The sequence below is a fragment of the Myotis brandtii genome, unplaced genomic scaffold (genome assembly GCF_000412655.1).
Source record: "Myotis brandtii unplaced genomic scaffold, ASM41265v1 scaffold383, whole genome shotgun sequence".
NCBI classification, from domain to species: domain Eukaryota; kingdom Metazoa; phylum Chordata; class Mammalia; order Chiroptera; family Vespertilionidae; genus Myotis; species Myotis brandtii.
Genome location: NW_005364711.1, coordinates 866,574 through 886,977, shown reverse-complemented (window position 1 = coordinate 886,977; position 20,404 = coordinate 866,574). Strand labels below are relative to the sequence as shown.

The 20,404-nt window shown below is 43.7% G+C and overlaps 1 protein-coding gene across 3 annotated transcripts in view; it reads right to left on the bottom strand.

Moving 5' to 3' along the window:
* Nucleotides 1–597: 597 nt before the first annotated feature.
* COIL (coilin) overlaps nt 598–20,404 on the bottom strand; it is a 20,106-nt gene continuing 299 nt past the window's right edge. The window contains exons 2-7 of one of the 3 annotated variants that reach the window (XM_005872539.2): nt 13,490–14,588; nt 13,276–13,362; nt 12,560–12,607; nt 10,391–10,460; nt 5,873–5,967; nt 598–1,952 (exon numbers count right to left, since the gene is read on the bottom strand). In XM_005872539.2, coding sequence (XP_005872601.1) covers nt 1,866–1,952; nt 5,873–5,967; nt 10,391–10,460; nt 12,560–12,607; nt 13,276–13,362; nt 13,490–14,588 — 1,486 coding nt within the window. In that variant the 3' untranslated portion in view covers nt 598–1,865. Of the gene's footprint in view, nt 1,953–5,867; nt 5,968–10,390; nt 10,461–11,221; nt 11,478–12,559; nt 12,608–13,275; nt 13,363–13,489; nt 14,589–20,404 lie in introns of those variants that run through there. The other 2 variants (XM_014544834.1, XM_005872540.2) reach the window with 2 other exon arrangements.

Here is a 20,404-nt window from a genome sequence, read left to right as displayed (position 1 = left end):
AGGCAGGGAGAGGTCAATGAGGGAAAAAGGAGACATGTAATACTATATGTAATACTTTAAACAGTAAAGAACTTTAAAAAATAAATACAGCCTTGACTGGTTTGGCTCAGTGGATAGAGCGTTGGCCTGCAGACTCAAAGGTCCCAGGGTTCGATTCCAGTCAAGGGAATGTACCTTGGTTGTGGGCACATCCCCAATGGGGGGTATGCAGGAGGCGGCTGATGTTTCTCTCTCATTGATGTTTCTAACTCTCTATCCCTCTCCCTTCCTCTCTGTAAAAAATCAATAAAATGTATTTTTAAAAATTTTTTAAAATAAATACAATTAAAAAAAGTCTAAACACAGCAGCTCTAATACAAAATATGACATTAGTAATTTCTTAACAGATGAAAATAAATTAAGGGGATGCAAGTTCTGCCAAAAATTTGGAGCAGGATGTTGGGCAAGTCAAATAGGAAGATCTCATCAAGCACTTACTACATGCCAGGTCCTGTGCTAAATGCTTCACATGCATTATTATTAAATATATTTTTATTGATTTCAGAGAGGGAGGAAGAGGGAGAGAGAGAAACATCAATGAGAGAGACTCAACGATTGGCTGTCTCCTGCACACCCCACACTGGGGATCAAGCCCGCAACCGGGGCATTTGTTCATATACCTTTTAGCGTTTACTAGTAATCTTGTTTCCTAAACTCTGCAAAGTATGCAACACAAGAACCCCAGTGCCAAGATCCCATCATTCTGGAGTAACACTCATCACAAATCAGTAACCACATTTTGATGCACATCAATGCCATGCATATTAAAATTGGACATCAGCTTCACTGGTCCGATACCTCCCAGATATAGCAGACTCTGTTTGACCAAACTTTGCAACACCGGACTCTTCACTCAAGGCAACCCTTCTTGTTCCGGAAAACTTTAACCTCTTGCATTGTTGTAAAAAACAAACAAGCCGAGATTTGCAATACTCAACTAGATGTGATGACTCAACATGGACATTTAGTTCAATATGGTTTTATTTAAAAATCTGCAAAGCTGAAGGAGGGATCTGATCTTTCATTAAAAGAAAGCAATTTTCCCAGTATATATTTAGTCATTTTAGCTTTGTGTGGAACAGCAATAGGAAAGGAAGTTTCTGTTCAAGATCCTCACTCCAGCACACGCAGCCAGGTGCCGGGATCTTGCAGCAAGATAACACATTCCCGGTCTGAACCGAGAGTAAATCCTCTCACCCAGCTGACACAGGAGCTCTTCCCCAGGCACACACAGCAGGTCTTATTTTCCTGCTCTAGATGGGGCTCTAGGAATCCTCCACTTTAAAGTTGAGAAAAATGTGAAAGGATTTCTTAACTCACTGCCTGCAACAAACCCAACTACTTGTTAATTCTTGACAATTACAAGGATAAAATACTTGAAATTTGTAAGAGGTTCCACATTTAATAGAACAACTCAAATGTAAAAAATTAGGTCAAGTAACATGCGTTCATGTTTTAAAATGTTACTTAATAAAACTTACTGAGACAAGATGTGCAGCACTTTCTTATACTTGATATTATAAACTGCTTCTGACAATGGCTACTTGATGGTCAAAAAATAAAATAAAAAAGAGAAGAAACAATACATATTGGTATGTAACAATGCCTACAGGGAATGTCATTTTTTAAAATTTTGTTACTAAAATTAAACCTGAAAAAAAAAAAAAAGACTAGAAAGCAACACACTCATGTTATTTTCAATGATGAGGTAGATATTCTGTCCTATGCAGAAAATTGCATACAAATTTCAAATCTTTTTTTTTTAAAGTTCAGGTTATAGTCACTTTCACAAACAAGACATTTATACACTACAAGGTGGAGAGGTCTTAGGCAAGCTCTGTGCTTGATGTGTTGTTACTCGGAGATTCAACAATCAGTCTTGGATCAATCAACTGTCTCCAAAAAACAGTGATCTGAAGGAAAATACAAAATATTCAGTTTAGAGATTTCATTATGAGGTCATATAGGTTCTAGTCAGTTAAAAACATCAGTCAAGAATATTTCCATTTGTGCAGAATGGTTGAAGTCCTGGAATAATTTGAGTCCTGATAAACTGAGTTTAATTAGTGCATAAAAACTTGTTTACCTCAAATGCAGCTAAATTTCACATTAAGCACATTTCATCCTTCTTTGATTTAGAGCAGGGGTTGTGGGGGATGGCACGGAGTGAGGGGTAGCTGGTTATAAGGGGTCACGAGGATTTGCCCTAAAGGTTCTGGGGACAGGCAGCCACAGACCTCTTGGGAAGCAGATGTGACCCAAAAGAGTTATCAATAGACTGCTGATGCTGTTTTGTGCAGCTCTGTAGTTCTGCTATGCTGCCAAAAATAGGAGATATTTCACATTTAAGAGAAAGCAAATCGGAGCACTTGGCCATGTGGATGAATGATGAGAGCCATCTAGTGTCCAAAAGAGGTAATTACTGGCTCTGCTTTAGACCTCTGAAAAGGCATGGAGAAGCAAGTCTCTAAAGCAGTGGTTCTCAACCTGTGGGTCGCGACCCCTTTGGGGGTCGAACGACCCTTTCACAGGGGTCGCCTAAGACCACTGGAAAACACATATATAATTACATATTGTTTTTGTGATTAATCACTATGCTTTAATTATGTTCAATTTGTAACAATGAAATTGGGGGTCACCACAACATGAGGAACTGTATTAAAGGGTCGCTGCATTAGGAAGGTTGAGAACCACTGCAAAGGCACAGTTTCCAAGAATACATTTCAACCCAAAAAAATGGGGCTGAGTATATTGCAAATAAGGAAGTACAGAAGACTGGGCCAAATCTGATGATCCTACCACAGACCCCAAAAATGTGTTTTTGGAATAAATCTCTAAGAGTATCATCTATCTCAGAGACAAATCAAAGCATAGTCTGGCTAGAGTTTCTACGTGTCAGATAAATAGTTTATAATACTGAAACTTATAGGGCAATATCTGTAATATCTAATCTAATAAAAGAGAAACATGCAAATAGACTGCAACTCCACTACGCCCCAAGCCTACCAGCCAATCAGAGCAACTATATGCAAATTAACCCAACCAAGATGGCGGCCGGCAGCCATGGAGCTGGAGCAAGCAGGAGGCTTGGTTGCCCAGCGATGGAGGAAGCCAAGCTTCCCGCCTGCCCTGGCCGGCTGCAGCCTCCGTTCAAGGCAACAAAGTTGCAATTATAGAAGATAAATAAATCCCAGATACCTGCTTCCAGACAGCCTCCACTGGGAGCTTGGGTGGCTGGGGGCCCTGGCCAGCCTGCAAACAGCCATCAGCCCCTCACTCAGGCTAGCCAGGCACCCCAGTGGGGACCCCCACCCTGAAGGGGCTGTGGCCAGCCTGTAAACAGCCATCAGCCCATCACCCAGACTGGCTAGGCACCCCAGCAAAACCCCCCCACCCTGAAGGGGGTGTGGCCAGTTTGAAAACGGCCCTCAGCCCCTCACCCAGGCTGGCCAGGCACCCCAGTGGGGACCCCCCCCCTGAAGGGGCTATGGCCAGCCTGTAAACAGCCATCAGCCCATCACCCAGACTGGCTAGGCACCCCAGCAAAACCCCCCCACCCTGAAGGGGGGGTGGCCAGCCTGAAAATGGCCCTCAGCTCCTCACCCAGGCTGGCCAGGCACCACAGCGGGGACCCCCACTCTGAAGGGGCTGTGGCCAGCCTGCAAACAGCCATCAGCCCCTCACTCAGGCTAGCCAGGCACCCCAGTGGGGACCCCCCCCCTGAAGGGGCTATGGCCAGCCTGTAAACAGCCATCAGCCCATCACCCAGACTGGCTAGGCACCCCAGCAAAACCCCCCCACCCTGAAGGGGGTGCGGCCAGTTTGAAAACGGCCCTCAGCCCCTCGCCCAGGTTGGCCAGGCACCCCAGCAGGACTCCCACCCTGATCCAGGACCCCCTTCAGGGCAAACCAGCCGGCCCCCAACCATGCACCAGGCCTCTATCCTATATAGTAAAAGGGTAATATGCAAATTGACCCTATCAGCAGAACAACTGGAAATGACTAGTCACTATGACACACACTGATCACCAGGGGGCAGATGCTCAATGCAGGAGCTGCCCCCTGATGGTCAGTGCGCTCCCACAGGGGGAGCTCTGCTCAGCCACAAGCCAGGCTGACGGCTGCCAGTACAGCGGTGGTGGTGGGAGCCTCTCCCGCCTCCTCAGCAGCGCTAAGGATGTCCAACTGCAGCTTAGGCTTGCTCCCCGCTGGCAAGTGGACATTCCCCGAGGGCTCCCGGGCTGCCAGAGGGATGTCTGACTGCCAGCTTAGACCCAATCCCCTGGGGAGCGGGCCTAAGCCAGCAGGGGGTCATCCCCCGAGGGGTCCCAGACTGCGAGAGGGCACAGGCCGGGCTGAAGGACCCCCCCCCCGAGTGCACAAATTTTTGTGCACCGCGTCTCTAGTCTATACTGATAAAAGAGTAATATGCTAATTAGACTGGATAGACTGGATGTCTTCCAGACGTCCTTCCTGACAAAGCCGGGGCCCGGGCTGGGAGAAGCTGCCCACCGTCCCAGGTACCTGCGGCTGGCCGGAGGGAGGGAAGCCCAGGTCCAGGGTGTCTGCCGAGGCTGGAGGAGGAAAGCCGGTGCCGGCAGCCAGGGGAAGGAAGGCCTACTCTTGCACAAATTTTCGTGCATCGAGCCTCTAGTTTAAAATATAAACATCTTATGTATAAATTCTATTTCCTTTAATGCTAGCAAAACCTAATGAACCATCCATTGCCAGCAACTAGTCTGGCTGCCTAAAAAGTTCTAAAACATATACTTCCTAAAATGGCAATTTAAGGGTTTAAACAAAGTCAAAAGACAGAACCATCATTTTATGTCATTCTTCAAAACCAAACTTGCTGTTTTTAGTCAGAATTGTGGCAATGTCTGAGAGGTAGCAGTGACTACAAGGAGACTTGATGGAGATTTCCAGAGGGGACTGCTAATGTTCTTGATCTGGGTGCCGGTTACATGAGTATGTTCATGTGTGAAAATCGTTCCAGCTATATTTATATGCACTTTTTTGAATCTACATGTCAATAAGAGATTTTTATGATATGCTAGTCTTTTGTATTGAAATCCTTATATAACCTTACATACGACTAGAGGCCCGGTGCACGAATTCGTGCATGGGTGAGGTCACTCAGCCTGGCCGGTGATCAAGGCCTATCAGGGGGGCCGTCTGGCACAGGGGAGGGACCGTGGGAGGTTGGCAGGCGGGGGAGGGAGAGGTTAGCTGTGGGAGCACACTGATCACCAGGGGGCAGCTCCTGCATTGAGCGTCTGCTCCTTGGTGGTCAGTGCGTGTCATAGCAACTAGTCAACCGGTCATTCCAGTTGTTAAGTTGCTTAGGCTTTCATACATATAGATGACTATGCAAATCTAGACTGTGCATCTTGTCATAGAGGCTCTTTAAGGTCCAAGATGATGCCCTAACTGGACACTTGGCATTGATATGCCACCTTGTAGGCAGGACAGACATCCTCAAGACCCAGATCCTTTATGATTTTATTTTTTTAATTTTTAAAAATGTTTTCATTGATTTCAGAGAGAGGAAGGGAGGAGCGAGATAGAAACATCAATTATGAGAATCATCGATTGGCTGCCTTCTGCTCGCCCCACACTGGGGATGAAGCCTGTAACCTCAGCATGTGCCCTCACTGGGAATCAAACTTTGACTTCCTGGTCCATGCTCAGCCGCTGAACCACACTAGCCGGGCTCCTTCATGATTTTAATATAGGCAGTTCAGCAAGCTGCAAAGTCTTTCAGACAGACCACCAGTAATCAGTCGAGAGAGAATGGATAACTCAGCAATCCCAAGAAGAGAAGCATGCCTACCTTTCTCTCCTGTGTCACAGCGTACTCCACAACCTCAGATCCATTTTCGTTGTGATAAACTAAATCGAATTTCCCAGGTTCTTTTATGGGTGAAACTAGATGGTAAGGAGGAGAGACAATAAGTCACTTCCCAGTAGTGAAAACATTCTTCGACAGGCAATTTACATCATTAGAAAAACCATCACAAACAAACTGCATTGATGTGGAGGCTGGCTATGCACATGCGAGCATGGAGTGCTCCCTCCGTGACAGGAGACTCTGAGAAAAGCCTGCACCAGCAGACGGGAGCTTCTTGGCCTTTCTTCAGGGACGATATTTCCTTCATCAAAAAGAAACAAGCTTGACACACTATCACTCGTACTACCAGAAAAGAATGTACAACCACAAGATAATCCCAAAAGGTAACTGATATGTTTCAACAAGGGAAGGTAATCTGAATTCTGCTAAATACTTCTATCTTGCTATGTCCTCAGAAATTACACATGCTTACTACTTAGTAATATAGCAGTCCTCACTTTGCATGGTAGTGTGGGACCCTAAAAATGACTGTCTAGGCCAGCCGTGGGCAAACTACGGCCCACGGGCCGGATCCGGCCCGTTTGAAATGAATAAAACTAAAAAAAAAAAAAAGACCGTACCCTTTTATGTAATGATGTTTACTTTGAATTTATATTAGTTCACACAAACACTCCATCCATGCTTTTGTTCCGGCCCTCCGGTCCAGTTTAAGAACCCATTGTGGCCCTCAAGTCAAAAAGTTTGCCCACCCCTGGTCTAGGCTGAAATCACGCAAAACAGTAAAATAATCAATGGGGAAATGCTGGAAACCAAGATCAACAGTAATTAAGATAAATGTGAGGAGTCTGGCAGAAGGCTAGCCGGTACTCCTTTTGATATTCATAGGGTGAATATTTACATTTTATACTTGCTGCTGACTCAATGGCCTAAAGCAAACTCCCCCAAAACCTGACAATCTTACTGTTTACTAAACATTACCATTGATATGTCTGTTTGCATTCCTAAAAGGCAATTGTGTATTCTAGTAAATAAAAGCAGCTGGGAACGGAGACTCAGCAAGAACTTGACTGCTATGGTCGAGTTTTCCTCTGGTTTCCCCTGGTATCAAAATTAATATTTCGTCTTGTGTGTCATTTGTGCCTCAGCTCTAGCTCCAAGCCTTTGAACCCCGAAAGCCATGCTGGCCGTGAACTTTCACAGGGAAAATGATGACTGTTTCACAATCTTTAAAAAATTCTGTCAAAATTTTAAAATCTTTACTATATAAGGAAATGAAAAGAAGTAATACTAATACTTATGGAGCATATTATAATTTAAAACATTAGAAACACTGAGAATTGAAGCACACAGCTTCTTTGTAATATTCTTACCAAGGGTAGTTTGAAGAGTACTTACCTTCTTGTCAGGCAACAATGATAGAGAGAATCTTTTCTATTACTTGCAGAACTATCATACTCACTTCTAAGTTTGGATCAGCTTTCAATACTTTATTCCTTGAGCTTTTAATGTCATGAAATAGCTCTGAGAGTTTGGGAAATTTTTGGTTGATATCACTTCTGGGACACCTTCATCTCTTTCATCACCAATACCCTCCTCATTTATGTTAAGAAGTTCATATAGCCGAAGCCGGTTTGGCTCAGTGGATGGAGCGTTGGCCTGCGGACTGAAAGGTCCCAGGTTCAATTCCGGTCAAGGGCATGTACCTGGGTTGCGGGCACATCCCCAGTGGGGGATGTGCAGGAGGCAGCTGATCGATGTTTCTCTCTCATCGATGTTTCTAACTCTCTATCTCTCTCCCTTCCTCTCTGTAAAAAATCAATAAAATATATTGAAAAAAAAAAAAAAAAGAAGTTCATATAAACCGCAGCATCACCATTCCTATAGTTAGCTATTTCTTCTATAGTCTCACTTAGACTTGATTTGGATGTCACTGTTTGCTTCTTTGTTATGCTTTCATCTTTGTGACCAACTCCCTATTTCAACTACCCATTTTGTAAGTGTCATGTGGGTTTATCACTGAGGGACAAGGGAGCAGCAAAGGCACACACCTTGCTGTGTGTATGGAAAATGAGGAACAGAAGCACAGTGACCGATCACCAAGACTGAAAGAAGTGGTTGGTCACCGGTCATGATGGGCATCTGTTATTATGTAGTGACTTGTGGACTAAAGAGCTGGCAGCACCTTATGCAATTACTCTCATTAATATACTCAATGTCACTGAGGGACTGGTGTTGTTAACTAAACCAGGGTAACTGAAGTGCATGGATATCAGAACCATGCAAAGCAAGGACTATGAGTATTTCTATTGGAAAACAGATAAAGCCATTCCTTGTTGCCCGGAAGAAAAGTTCTAATTAGATGTTATCACTGTCAATCACCTGACGAGCAGTGATCCAGCCTTGCCCATGGAATTTGACCATGGACAGATTTCTTTGTCCACCATTCCTAAGAAGGGGGATTTCTTCAAATGAAACCTTATCAGAATAGAGCTGGGAAACCAGGTTACATCTAATCATTTACTTAATAGCCTGAAGAGACTTTGTTGAAAAACCCTTTTTGGCTCTGGCTGGTGTTGCTCAGTGGTTAGACTGTCAGCCTGCGCACCTAAGGGTCATAGGTTCGATGCCCGGTCCAGGACACATCCCTGGGTTACAGGGTGTTTTTTTGCTTGTTTTTATTATTGATTTCAGAGAGAAAGGGAGAGAGAGACAGACAGACAGAAACATCAATGATGAGAGAGAATCATTGATTGGCTGCCTCCTTGCATGTCCCCTACTGGGGACTGAACCCACAACCTGGGCATGTGCCCTAACCAGGAATCGAACTGTGACCTCCTGGTTCATAGGTCGACGCTCAACCATTGAGAAACACCGGCAGGGCTGGGTTGCAGGTTTGATCCCCAGCCCCAGTCAGGGAGCATGCAGGAGGCAACAAATCAATGTGTCTCTCTCACATAGATATTACTCTCTTTCTCTCTCCTCTCTCTTTCTCCCCCTCCCTCCATCCTTCCCTCCCACTCTCTCTGAAAAGCAATGGAAAAAATGTCCTCGGGTGAGGATTAACAAAACCCTTTTGACTAACTTCTGTGTACTGGAGTTTTGATTACATTATTACCTATTTAAATACAAACAGAAACTAATTGCCTTAGGGTCTGCTAAAGAAAAGGGGATCTCCCCTGGTCTCTGGCCAGGGGCCCTACAACATAACACAAGTTAAGCCATATACAGTAAAAGCCCTCTCATTCCAGGATTTCAGAACCAATAATGAACAGGGTGAATCAGGGATAAGGCAGAATAATGTGTGGACTGTGTATACACAAATATTTTAGATACTTTATTTTGATTTAACAACACAAATGTGTTCATTTGCCAATCTTTTGAAATAGAGCTGAACAGATCTTATGAGCCCACCAACTAGAGCTTTCTTTTATAAATCATATCCTTGCCAAACCGGTTTGGCTCAGTGGACAGAGCGTCGGCCTGCGGACTGAAGGGTCCCAGGTTCGATTCCGGTCAAGGGCATGTATCTTGGTTGCGGGCACATCCCTAGTAGGAGGTGTGCAGGAGGCAGCTGATTGATGTTTCTCTCTCATCGATGTTTCTAACTCTCTATCCCTCTCCCTTCTTCTCTGTAAAAAATCAATAAAATATAAAAAAAATAAATAAATCATATCCTTAATGTATGCCTGCAATTTACATAATTTCCAGTTTTGAGTTTTTTTAAAGTGATGCAAGAATGCAAAAAACTAGCAAGGCAATTTAAGTGCAAAAGCTTCCCAGATTTTTAAATTCCTCCCAATCTCTTATAAAGCTGACCCACCCACACAAAACTTAATGGCAAGTTTTTTAGCCACACTTCTGCGTCAGCATTCAACTTAGGTTTTATAAAAAGAACTAGAGGCCCAATGCACGAAGATTCGTGCAAGAATGGGCCTTCCTTCCCCTGGCTGCTGGCACCACCTTCGCCCCGGCCTGGAGCCGCCTTTCCGCCTTCCCATGCTGCCCAGAGGCCCCAAGCGACTGGGGCAGGGCGAACGCCTGTGTTGTCGCCATGGTGATGACGCACGTGCCCCGCCCCACCCGCTCTGTGCCTGCGTATGCAAATTAACCTGCCATCTTCGCTGGGTTAATTTGCATATTCATGCCTGATTGGCTGGTGGGCATCACGAAGGTATGGTCAATTTGCATCTTTCTCTTTTATTAGTGTAGATTCTTTCTGAAATCAATTTTCATTGGTTTATGTAATTTTTATGAAATTATATAATGACAGTAATAAGAACAACTTGCCTAAAAGCTTTGGGGAAAAAAATCCAATAACTCTTAGTGGACACTCTACTCCACCAGTGGGGCTCAGGCCTGGGCTGTTCTGTGCTGACAGAGGTGGTGGAGGGCGCCAGTTAATCATGGGGCCAATGAAGACAGCAGCTCCCGTGTGCACAGCTACTTAGAAACCAATGAGATATGAAAAGCCTACATTTTCAAATTCTTTTCTAGACTCACCAGGTGTGGATGAAAGGATTTCTATATCTACTTGCTGGGTCTCTGGATTGTGGCTCAATATTTTTCCTTCCTTTCAAAAATAAAAGTTGAAGTCAAAAATCAACACACAAAACATTACAAATATATTAGAACCACTGAACTGTACACTTTAAAATGGTTTAAACCAGCAGTTGTCAACCTTTCGGACCTCACAGACCACTAGTGGTCTGCGGACCACTGGTTTAAACTGTGGATTTTATGTTATGTGAATTTTATCTCAATAAAAAAAAATTTGTTAAATCAGCATGTAGGGTAAATGATACTACCACACACCAAGCCACTATTTTCCCTAATCGTAATCACCCCAGGGTCAGGTACCACACGAGGAATAGTCCCTACAGACCACAGCCTGCTCCTTATTGAAATGAGCCAATCCTAGATTGTTTCCTGCACCCTGCCTGTCTATCCCCAGGAGACCCCAGTAAAGGCTCTCTCCTCACTCCTGCTTCTGCCTCCTGACTACACCCAGGTGATTTCCTCTGCGTCACGGCAGGGTGTGGCATTGCCCTTCCTCTTGGGAAATGTAAGTAATAAGTTCCTATTTCAATAGCATTGGCTCACTCAGCCACCTCCATAAGTTCAAATCCCATGGGTACAAATGCGGCAGGGAGATTTGAGTTTTGAAGGCAAGCTTAATAAATTCCCAGTCAAGGGCAGTACCTCAGTTACAGGTTCCATCCCCAGCCAGTCAGGGAATGTGCAGGAAGCAACCAGTTGATGTGTCTCTCTCATATTGAAGTTTCTCTCTCTCTCAGTCCCCCCTCCCTTTCATTCTCTCTCTCTCTCTCAAAAATATCCTCCAGTGAGGATTAAAAAATATATATAAAAAAATAAATAAAGTAGCAGGGAGATTTGAGTTTTGAAGGCAAGCTTAATAAATAAGCCAGCGATCTGCCTTGGTTGGTTTGGCTCAGTGGCTGGAGCATCAGCTGGCGAACTGAAGGGTCTCGGGTTCAATTCCTAGTCAAGGGCAGTACCTCGGTTACAGGTTCCATCCCCAGCCGGTCAGGGAACGTGCAGGAAGCCGGCGATCAAGCAGGTAACAGAACTTGTGGTCAAAGCAAAAAAGTGGGACTAATTTTCTGTCTCAAAATGGTTTTGAAAGCAATTTCAAAAAGTTCTAAAACTACTAGGAAATAAAGTAAGTAAATAGCTTTTCAAGGTAATAACTATGATGATGACTAACATCCACTTAACGTGAATTTTAATAACATATAGAATCACAGTGTGTAGAGTTATGAAATGTATCGATTCTATATTTATTCTCATTTCCTCATATATCACAGAATTAAATTAGTTACTTATGTAGGGTGACAAAACATTTTGATTTGCCCAAGACAGGTCTGTTTACATTTCCTTCCAGTAATTCACAAATATGTAAAATATATTCCTATGATGAAAACAATACAATTTTCTGGCTGAGAGCTATTTATTATTTTCTTTCAAGTTTAGGATATGAGGGAAGAGTACTCAAATAAGTCTGTGTGTCTAAGCTAATTTTTAAAAATTGAATAAAAAGAATTAAATTCGTTATTCTCATTCTACATTCTTCCCAAGTGTAAGGAAAACAACACTAGGAGACTTCACAGTGATGTTATTAAAAAGTTTACAGTTCGGTAATGTTTTTATTTTTTACTTTACGGCATTGTTTACTCAAAAAAAATCAGCATTATCCATACCAGCAATATTAAATATGACTTCAGCTTCTTTAATATATTGACAATTATCCTATATAATAAAAGCATAATATGCTAAGTGTCCGGTGGTCCATTTAAACAAAGCGTAATATGCTAATGATATGCTAAGGTCGCTCAACCGCTCGCTATGACATACACTGACCACCAGGGGACAGACGCTCCGACTGGTAGGTTAGCTTGCTGCTGAGGTCCAGCTGATCTGGACTGAGTGAGATGGGCCAGACATGGCCTGGAACCCTCCCACAGTCCCTCCCCGGCCCCAATGGTGCACCAGTGGGGTCCCTCATCCTAGCCTGTACCCTCTTGCCATCCGGGACCCCTCGGGGGATGTCAGAGAGCTGGTTTCAGCCCGATCCCGCAGGCCAGGCTGAGGGACCCCACTGGTGCACGAATTCGTGCACTGGGCCTCTAGTTTTTAAATAAAAAGTCTTACCTTGTAGTCAGAGACATCAGGAGAATAATCAGGTGTTAGTTCCAAAAGCTAAAAAAAGAAAGAAAGAGAAAGTCCACAAATACTAGTACATAAGTCCCGTGGTCCCTATTTCTGAGAAAACACACAGCCTGACCACAAATCTGTAGCAAAACAGGAGTTCCAGTGGTTTGGGGAAAGGGGTGATATGTATAGCTTTCTTTTATTGAGCACTTGCTATATTCTAGACCAGGGGTGGGCAAACTTTTTGACTCGAGGGCCACAATGGGTTCTTAAACTGGACCGGAGGGCCGGAACAAAAGCATGGATGGAGTGTTTGTGTGAACTAATATAAATTCAAAGTAAACATCATTACATAAAAGGGTACGGTCTTTTTTTTTTTTTAGTTTTATTCATTTCAAGCGGGCCGGATTTGGCCCGCGGGCCGTAGTTTGCCCACGGCTGTTCTAGACACTAGCCTAAGCCATTTTTATTCATTTAGAAAACAATTACTGGCACCTATTACACACTAGGCATGATAACATGAAAGATGTGATCTGGGCAGGAAGGGTGTGTATGTGTGTGTGTATACACATATATACACACACACATACATACATATGTACACATACGTATGCGTATGTATATAGATGTCTGTTTATTTACATATATACTCTAACAAGTAATTTTTCTTGGAGGGAGAATAATCTTTTTGTTGTAATTGTTGTTTTAAAACATACCTTAAATGCAATCTTTTCTCCAATTTGGGGGGCAGCTGCTAACAGTGGTAACAAACTGTAGTCCTTCTTGGGTGTCCGTACTGGATTCTGAAAAACAGTACTTATTAGTTATGTGACTCTGTTACTGGTGAGAAAATGTGAACCGATGACATCAACTCGAGACACACACTGTGGGGAAAGGGGAAGTAGTAAACTCACAATAAAGACTACTTGCCTGGATAATAGTAGATGAGTTTGTTACTGTTTCATTTAAATGCTGCTGCTTCTCATATTCAGCGTCTCTATTTAAAACAAGGGGAACAGCAAGTCCTCGTCCTCGACCTCTCCCCCGCGTGCCCCGACCCCTAACTCCCTTCCAAGAAAGAAGGTCCTCTCCTCTACCCCAACCTCTTCCCAAACTGGTAGGGAGAGTCACATTGGGAGGACCAGGAGGAGTCTGCCTGCCAGCATTTGAGTCAGAGTTCCTCCACCCAGTAGCATTTAGAGTCTGTGATGAAGGCCCCAGACCTGGACGACCTCTGCCTGCAAACAGGCCTACGGGCTTTAAGGGCCCCGCAGTCTTCTCCAGGGAACTCTTTGATGCCTCGCTTTGGTCATCTGAATCTGAACTGGAGTCTGAACTGGAGTCTGAGGTTCTGGTTGTCTTGTCCTCGATGGGGGCAGAGTTAAAGGCAATTTTTGTAGCTACTTTGTTTGCAGTTGTGTTTATAGAGGGCCCTTCCTTTAATAATGCAGTTGATACTTTCTCTGAGGACTTTCTGACCTCCAAGATGACATTGCTCAAATGTTCGCTGGCTGAATCATGACAAGACTCAGACTCTGAGGAGGAACTGGGACTATCTTTTGCATGGACGTCCACGCCACCTTTCCTCTTGGCTTTTACAAGGCTGTTTCGAGCAGGAGAACCTTTGGGAGGACTACACTTCTGGACAGTCCACTCTTTCACTGTCTGTGCTTTAGAAGACTTGGGATTCTTCGTCTGTTTTCTATACGCACATTTCTCCTTCTTCTTTGGCGATTTTCTTTTGGTCTCTTTGTCATCCTCATCTACTACATCAAGTGTGGCTTTGTGTTTCCTCTTGTTTCTTCCCCTCCCACTCTGATCTGTGACAGCTTTTGGTTCTGGATCCAAAGTGTTCTCGTTGTTGTTCTCTCGCCTCTTCCATTGCTTCTTTGAATTTCTGTAATCAGTTTCTTCATCCTCCTCCAACTTAAATGACCGCTTCTTTGCTTTTCTAGGTAAGAAATGAGTACTATCACCATTACTGACTACTACAGGATTCTCAGTGACTTCTCGCTCTTCTAATTTAACTCTATCAAAAGAACAAGAGAGAAAACTAGTGAGTAACTATGTCTCCAGGACGCTGTTATACATACTGAGATGACTGCAAACTGTCACCGCCGTCAGTTAATGAAAAATCATCAAATCGCTGAAGGACAAAGACTCTTTTTGACAAAATGGTTTATATGGCATCACTTATGGTCAACTTTCAAATGACTACTTTTATTTATTGACTATTTACTGTGTCCCAAACATTTTATATACATTTTTTTCTAAACACCACCATGAAGTAGGTTTCTTTGATTTTCAAACAAATCACAAAATTACAGTTCAGACAAGTAACTTGCCCAAGAACCAAAGCTAATAAGCAACAGAAATGGGATTCAAACCTTGGTTTGTCTAACTTCACAATTTTCCCACTCTACTATGTTGCCAACCCCAAACAGTGATAATGCCAAGTGTCCAATTTAGTTTTTAAATGTGGGCTGCTTTTTTAAAAAAAAAAAATCAGATATTTATATTTTACTTAAATTTAGGAAAATACTGAACAATTTGTTCTCTGGGCTAGTGACAGTCATCATAAAATTCCATGACATTTTGTGATTATTAATTGTATGTGTCAACTTGACTGGGCCATGGGGTGTCCAGATATGTGGTTCAACAATGTTCTGGGTGTATCTGTGAGGGTGTTTCCGGATGAGATTAACATTTGAATCAGGAGACTGAGTAAAGCAGATTGCCTTTCCCAAAATGAGTGGGCCTCACCCAATCCACTGAAGGCCTGAATAGAATAAGAGGCTGAGCAAGGGAGAAGTCGCTCTCTCTGCCTAAGCATCTTTGAGCTGGAACATGGGTCTTCTCCTGCCTTAGGACTCGAATTAGGACTAGAACACTAACCACTAACTCTCCTGGCTCTCAAGCCTTTGAACTTGACCTGGATATCACTAGTTTTGCTAGGTCTCCAGCTTGCCGACTTCAGATCTTGGGACCACTCAGCCTCCATAATCTCACAAGCCAATTCCTTATACTAAATCTCATATCTATATCTATGTATCCATGTCTGTATCATCTCCTATTGTTTCTGTTTCTATGGAGAACCTTAATACACACGTCATCTAAAATTATTTCACTATAGGAAAGGAATTCTGTTCCTCCATTAAACTGGAAACAGCTAATTCTAATATGTGTGCCCAATGATGGAAAGCTGAGTGTCCCCAATGTCAAGCACATAGTGGGTACTCAAAAATGCCTGCTAAAAACACACATACTTTCAATACATTTACATCTAGCTATATATTTCATCATTATTTTTTTTTTTTAGTAACCAGGGAAAGATGGTAACAATCATATTTGAACATAAAGTACATTTGGTGAATAAGAAGACATATTATAAATGCTCTTTAAATTTTTTTAAGATATAGTAATCCTGTGGATTTATCATTCAATGTGGTAGTTGAAAAAAATCCTTAATTTCCTCAGTATAACCGAATACATAGACACATACAAGTCAAGGTAAAATAAAATCTACTGATATCAGAAATAAAATAGAGAAATAAAACTCTGAAAGGTCAGGGATTTGAATTACAAAAACACTTTACCCTCTGTTCCCAGCTGTGGACGTCAGCATGAAGCAGCAAGGAAGTATTCCTCAATGTGGCAAAAGCTAGCTTGGCATCCTGTGACTTTAAAAACTACTGGGGAACTTCTGGAATATCAGATTGTTCCTTGATATTCTTTTTTTTTTCTTTTTTCTTAATGATTTTTTTACAGAGTGGAAGGGAGAGGGATAGAGAGTTAGAAACATTGATGAGAAAGAAACATCGATCAGCTGCCTCCTGCACACCTCCTACTGGGGATGTGCCTGCAACCAAGGTACATGCCCTTGACCAGAATTGAACCTGGGACCTTTCAGTCCGCAGGCCAACGCTCTATCCACTGAGCCAAACCGGTTAGGGCAGTTCCTTGTTATTCTTGATCAATTTGTTTTGATTCAAGTTTCAGTTCTGGGACAACCAACTAGAACCAAACTTTCCATCAACGTTGAAAATGGCGGCAAGACTTTTTGTGCTGGTGGTTTCTTAAAATCACTGGAACACAGCAGGGGCTGCATATAGCATATGCAGGACCCCTGCCTTTCAGAGGAGCTTGCAATTTTCTGGTGCTTTCAAAAGCAGCTCTTGGCATCATCTCGCCTGCTCTAAAGACAATGGATCTGTGCACATGCGGCATGAAGGTATGACTGTGATTGCTGCAGCCTCACTACCTGCTATTCTTGAAGAGAGTAATTTCAGTATGGGACATAATAAAACTGAGAGACGTAATGCTATCCAGAGAATAAGAAATGGTTCACCTGGGTGTGTTACCATTCCTTTCAGGGTGTAGACTTTCCCTGGCAATGTCCTCCGTTTCTCCACCTGGATCAGACAACAAATGTAGCTGTCCTTTTACAAAGAGAAGTGAATTACCTGTGTAGTTAGCAATGGGAGAGATTTGAGTCCAAGAAATTTTTAAAATAGACCCTCCACTGTTCATTCAAGCTCTTTGCAGGGCAAACTGGGTAGTATTATCAAAATGCAAGGTATTCCCTTTAAATCAGCAATTTCATTTCTAGGATTCTAACATAAAAAAATATAGCCCAGCCTTAGCCGGTCTGGCTCAGTGGATAGAGAGTCAGCCTGCGGACTGAAGGGTTCCAGGTTCGATTCCAGCCAAGGGCACATGCCTAGGTTGCGGGCTTGATCCCCAGTAGGGGGCGTGCAGGAGGCAGCCGATCAATGATTCTCTCTCATCATTGATGTTTCTATCTCTCTCTCTCCCTCTCCCTTCCTCTCTGAAATCAATAATATATATATATGTAAAAAAAATTTTAAAAATGCCATTTAAAAATATATATATAGCCCAGCCTTTGTGGCTCAGTTGGTTGAATGTCGTCCCATGCACAAGGAGGTGGCTGGTTCAATTCCTGATCAGGGCACATGCCCAGTTTGCAGGTTCAGTCCCCAGTAGGAGACTTGCAGGAGGCAGCCAATCCATGTTTCTCTTATTATCGATGTTTCTATTTCTCTCTCCCTCTCATTCCTCTCGCTGAAATAAAAGCATTTAAAAAATATATAACATTTTATATATATATTTATATATATGAAATATAACACCCCTACTCACTCCCTGCCAAGGCCAAAGTGATTGTCTGAGTCCAAATCCTTCTGCCACATTAAATTTTAAAATATCACCTCAACCTTTTTCATCTGTAAAAATGGAGATAGTGATAATAATTATAGTACTCAATGAGATATTATATGTATCTAGAGGAGTGCTGGGCTCAGTGTTTGCTCTAATTTTTATTAATACACTGAATGGTTCAGCCCTCTGAGAACAGGAGTTGGGGGGTTTTTAATGCCATGTCCTATCAAAAGGAGGTGAAATTCAACAAGGGTGAAAGGATAGACCTGCACCCTCTTTGGGTCCCATCTGTTCCCCGAAGCCTCCTTCCTGTCTGGCTGCTGCCTGTAGTGGCCTGCATTATCACTGCCAGAGAGCTACTTGACCAAGGGCACACAGTGAAGGAGTTGGAGAGCTAAGATTCGAATGCAGGGTTCTGAATCCAGACCCTGAGCTCTTTATCACTCTGCTCTCTTACCTTTCACACAATATTGAACAAAAGCAACTCATGTATTATTGGCATAAATATAGACCTGTACAACTTTTCCAGAGGCCAATTTGACCAAAGAGGACCTCTTCCAGAAATGCATCCTACTGAATTATTGCCCAAGTATACAAAGACACACAAGAATATTCACAGCAGCATATAACAGTGAAAAACAGAAAACTACTATGGTCTGAATGTTTGTGTCCCCCAAAATTCATATATTGAAATCCTAACCCCTGCTATGATAGCATTAGGAGGTGGGGCTTTAGGGAGATGCTTGGGGTATGAGGGTGGAGCCCTCATGAATACCATTAGTGCCCTTAAAAATAGAGCCTACGGAGCCCCCTTGTCCACTTCCACCAAATGAGGACACTGGGAGAAGGTGTCATCTATGAACCGGAAAGCAAGCCTTCACCAGACATCAAATTTGTTGGCACCTTGACCTTGGACTTCTGGCCTCTAGAATTGTAAGAAATAAATTTCTGCTTATAAGCTACCCAGATTATGGTATTTTCGTTATAGCAGCCCAAACTAAAAGAACAACCTAAAATGTCCATTACTAAGGGCCGGTTTGGTAGATTGATATGGTCACACAAAGGAACACCAGGTGGCATTTAAAAAGAATGATGTGTAGACCCTGGCTGGGTGGCTCAGTTGTTTAGAGCGTCATCCCAATGTGCCTGGGTTGCAGTTTGATCCCCGGTCAGGGCACATACAAGACTCAGCCAATGAATGCATAAATAAGTGGAACAACAAATCCATCTCTCTTTCTCTTCCTCACTCTTCTCTCAATTTTTTTTTTTAAGGAAAGAGACATGTCTATACACAGAGAAGGTATGTGAAAACACAAGGGAGACATCTGCAAGCCAAGGAGCAGGGCCTCTAAAAAAACTTAATAGGAGAGGATGCAGTCCTCTCAATTCTAATACTATTTAAATAGTCCCTGAAGATGTAAAGAAAATGGAAATCTATTCTGCAGTGAATAAAAAGGAAAAAGGACTTTTCTTTTTTTAAAATTTGGACTATTTCAAATTGTCATTAGAAAGAGCTAAACAGCCCTAACCGGTTTGGCTCAGTGGATAGAGCGTCGGACTGTGGACTCAAGGGTCCCAGGTTCGATTCCAGTCGAGGGCATGTACCTTGGTTGCGGGCACATCCCCAGTAGGGAGTGTGCAGGAGGCAGCTGATCGATGTTTCTCTCTCATCAATGTTTCTAACTCTCTATCCCTCTCCCTTCCTCTCTGTAAAAAAATCAATAAAATATATTTTTAAAAAAGAAAAAGAAAGAAAGAGCTAAACAGCCCGGGGGGTGTGGCTCGGTGGTTGAGTGGCGACCCATGAACAGTGAGGTCACCTGTGACTCCCGGTCAGGGCACATGCCCAGGCTGCAGGCTTCCTCCCCAGTAGGGGACATGCAGGAGGCAGCCCACAGATGATGTTTCTATTTCTCTCTCCTTCTCCCTTCCTCTCTCTCTCAAAATCAATACAAACATATATATTTTTTAAAGAAGCCCTGAACAAATTAGTCCAATTGAACAAATTAGTCCGAATTGAAATGACGATGCCTTACCATTTTATTGAGACCAATCAACCGCACGTGGGCGGCTCACATCCCAACGGCTCCTCCATACTCAGTATCATTTTTGTTTAAATCTCCAAAGGCATACTTAAAACGTCTGTTTCCCAATTCACACCCCAGAAGGTCCCACACACCTAGGTCAGTGAGCCACAAAACGCCCGGCGAGACCCAGAACGACCCCCATCGGGAGTCTCGGGGGCCATCGCAGCGGCACTGCGTCCGGACAGGCTGCGCGGGAGGAAGAGAACGTGACTGTCCCCCGCTCTGCTCGGCTCTCCCGCACCTGAGCCGCCCGCGGATGGCGGCCTCGGCAGGTCCGCACCAGGCGCACGGAACGCGGTGCCCGGCTGAATAAAAGGGCGCCAGCGAGAGCCCGGCGGAAAGGACCGCGGGCCCTGCCCGTGCAGACATCAGGGCTCTCCCCAGCCTGCGGCGCTAACCACCCGCGTCCGGCGCGTCGGAAAGGATGCCCGTTACAAGGCGCATCCCCAACCTCCTCCCCGACGAATCGGAAGCTCTGCGGGTCAGGAGCGCGCAGTTTCAGGGTCTCACCCCATCCCCATCCCCATCCCCATGCCCATCCCCATGCCCACCCCTCAGCCCCATCCACGCGCGGTCTGCA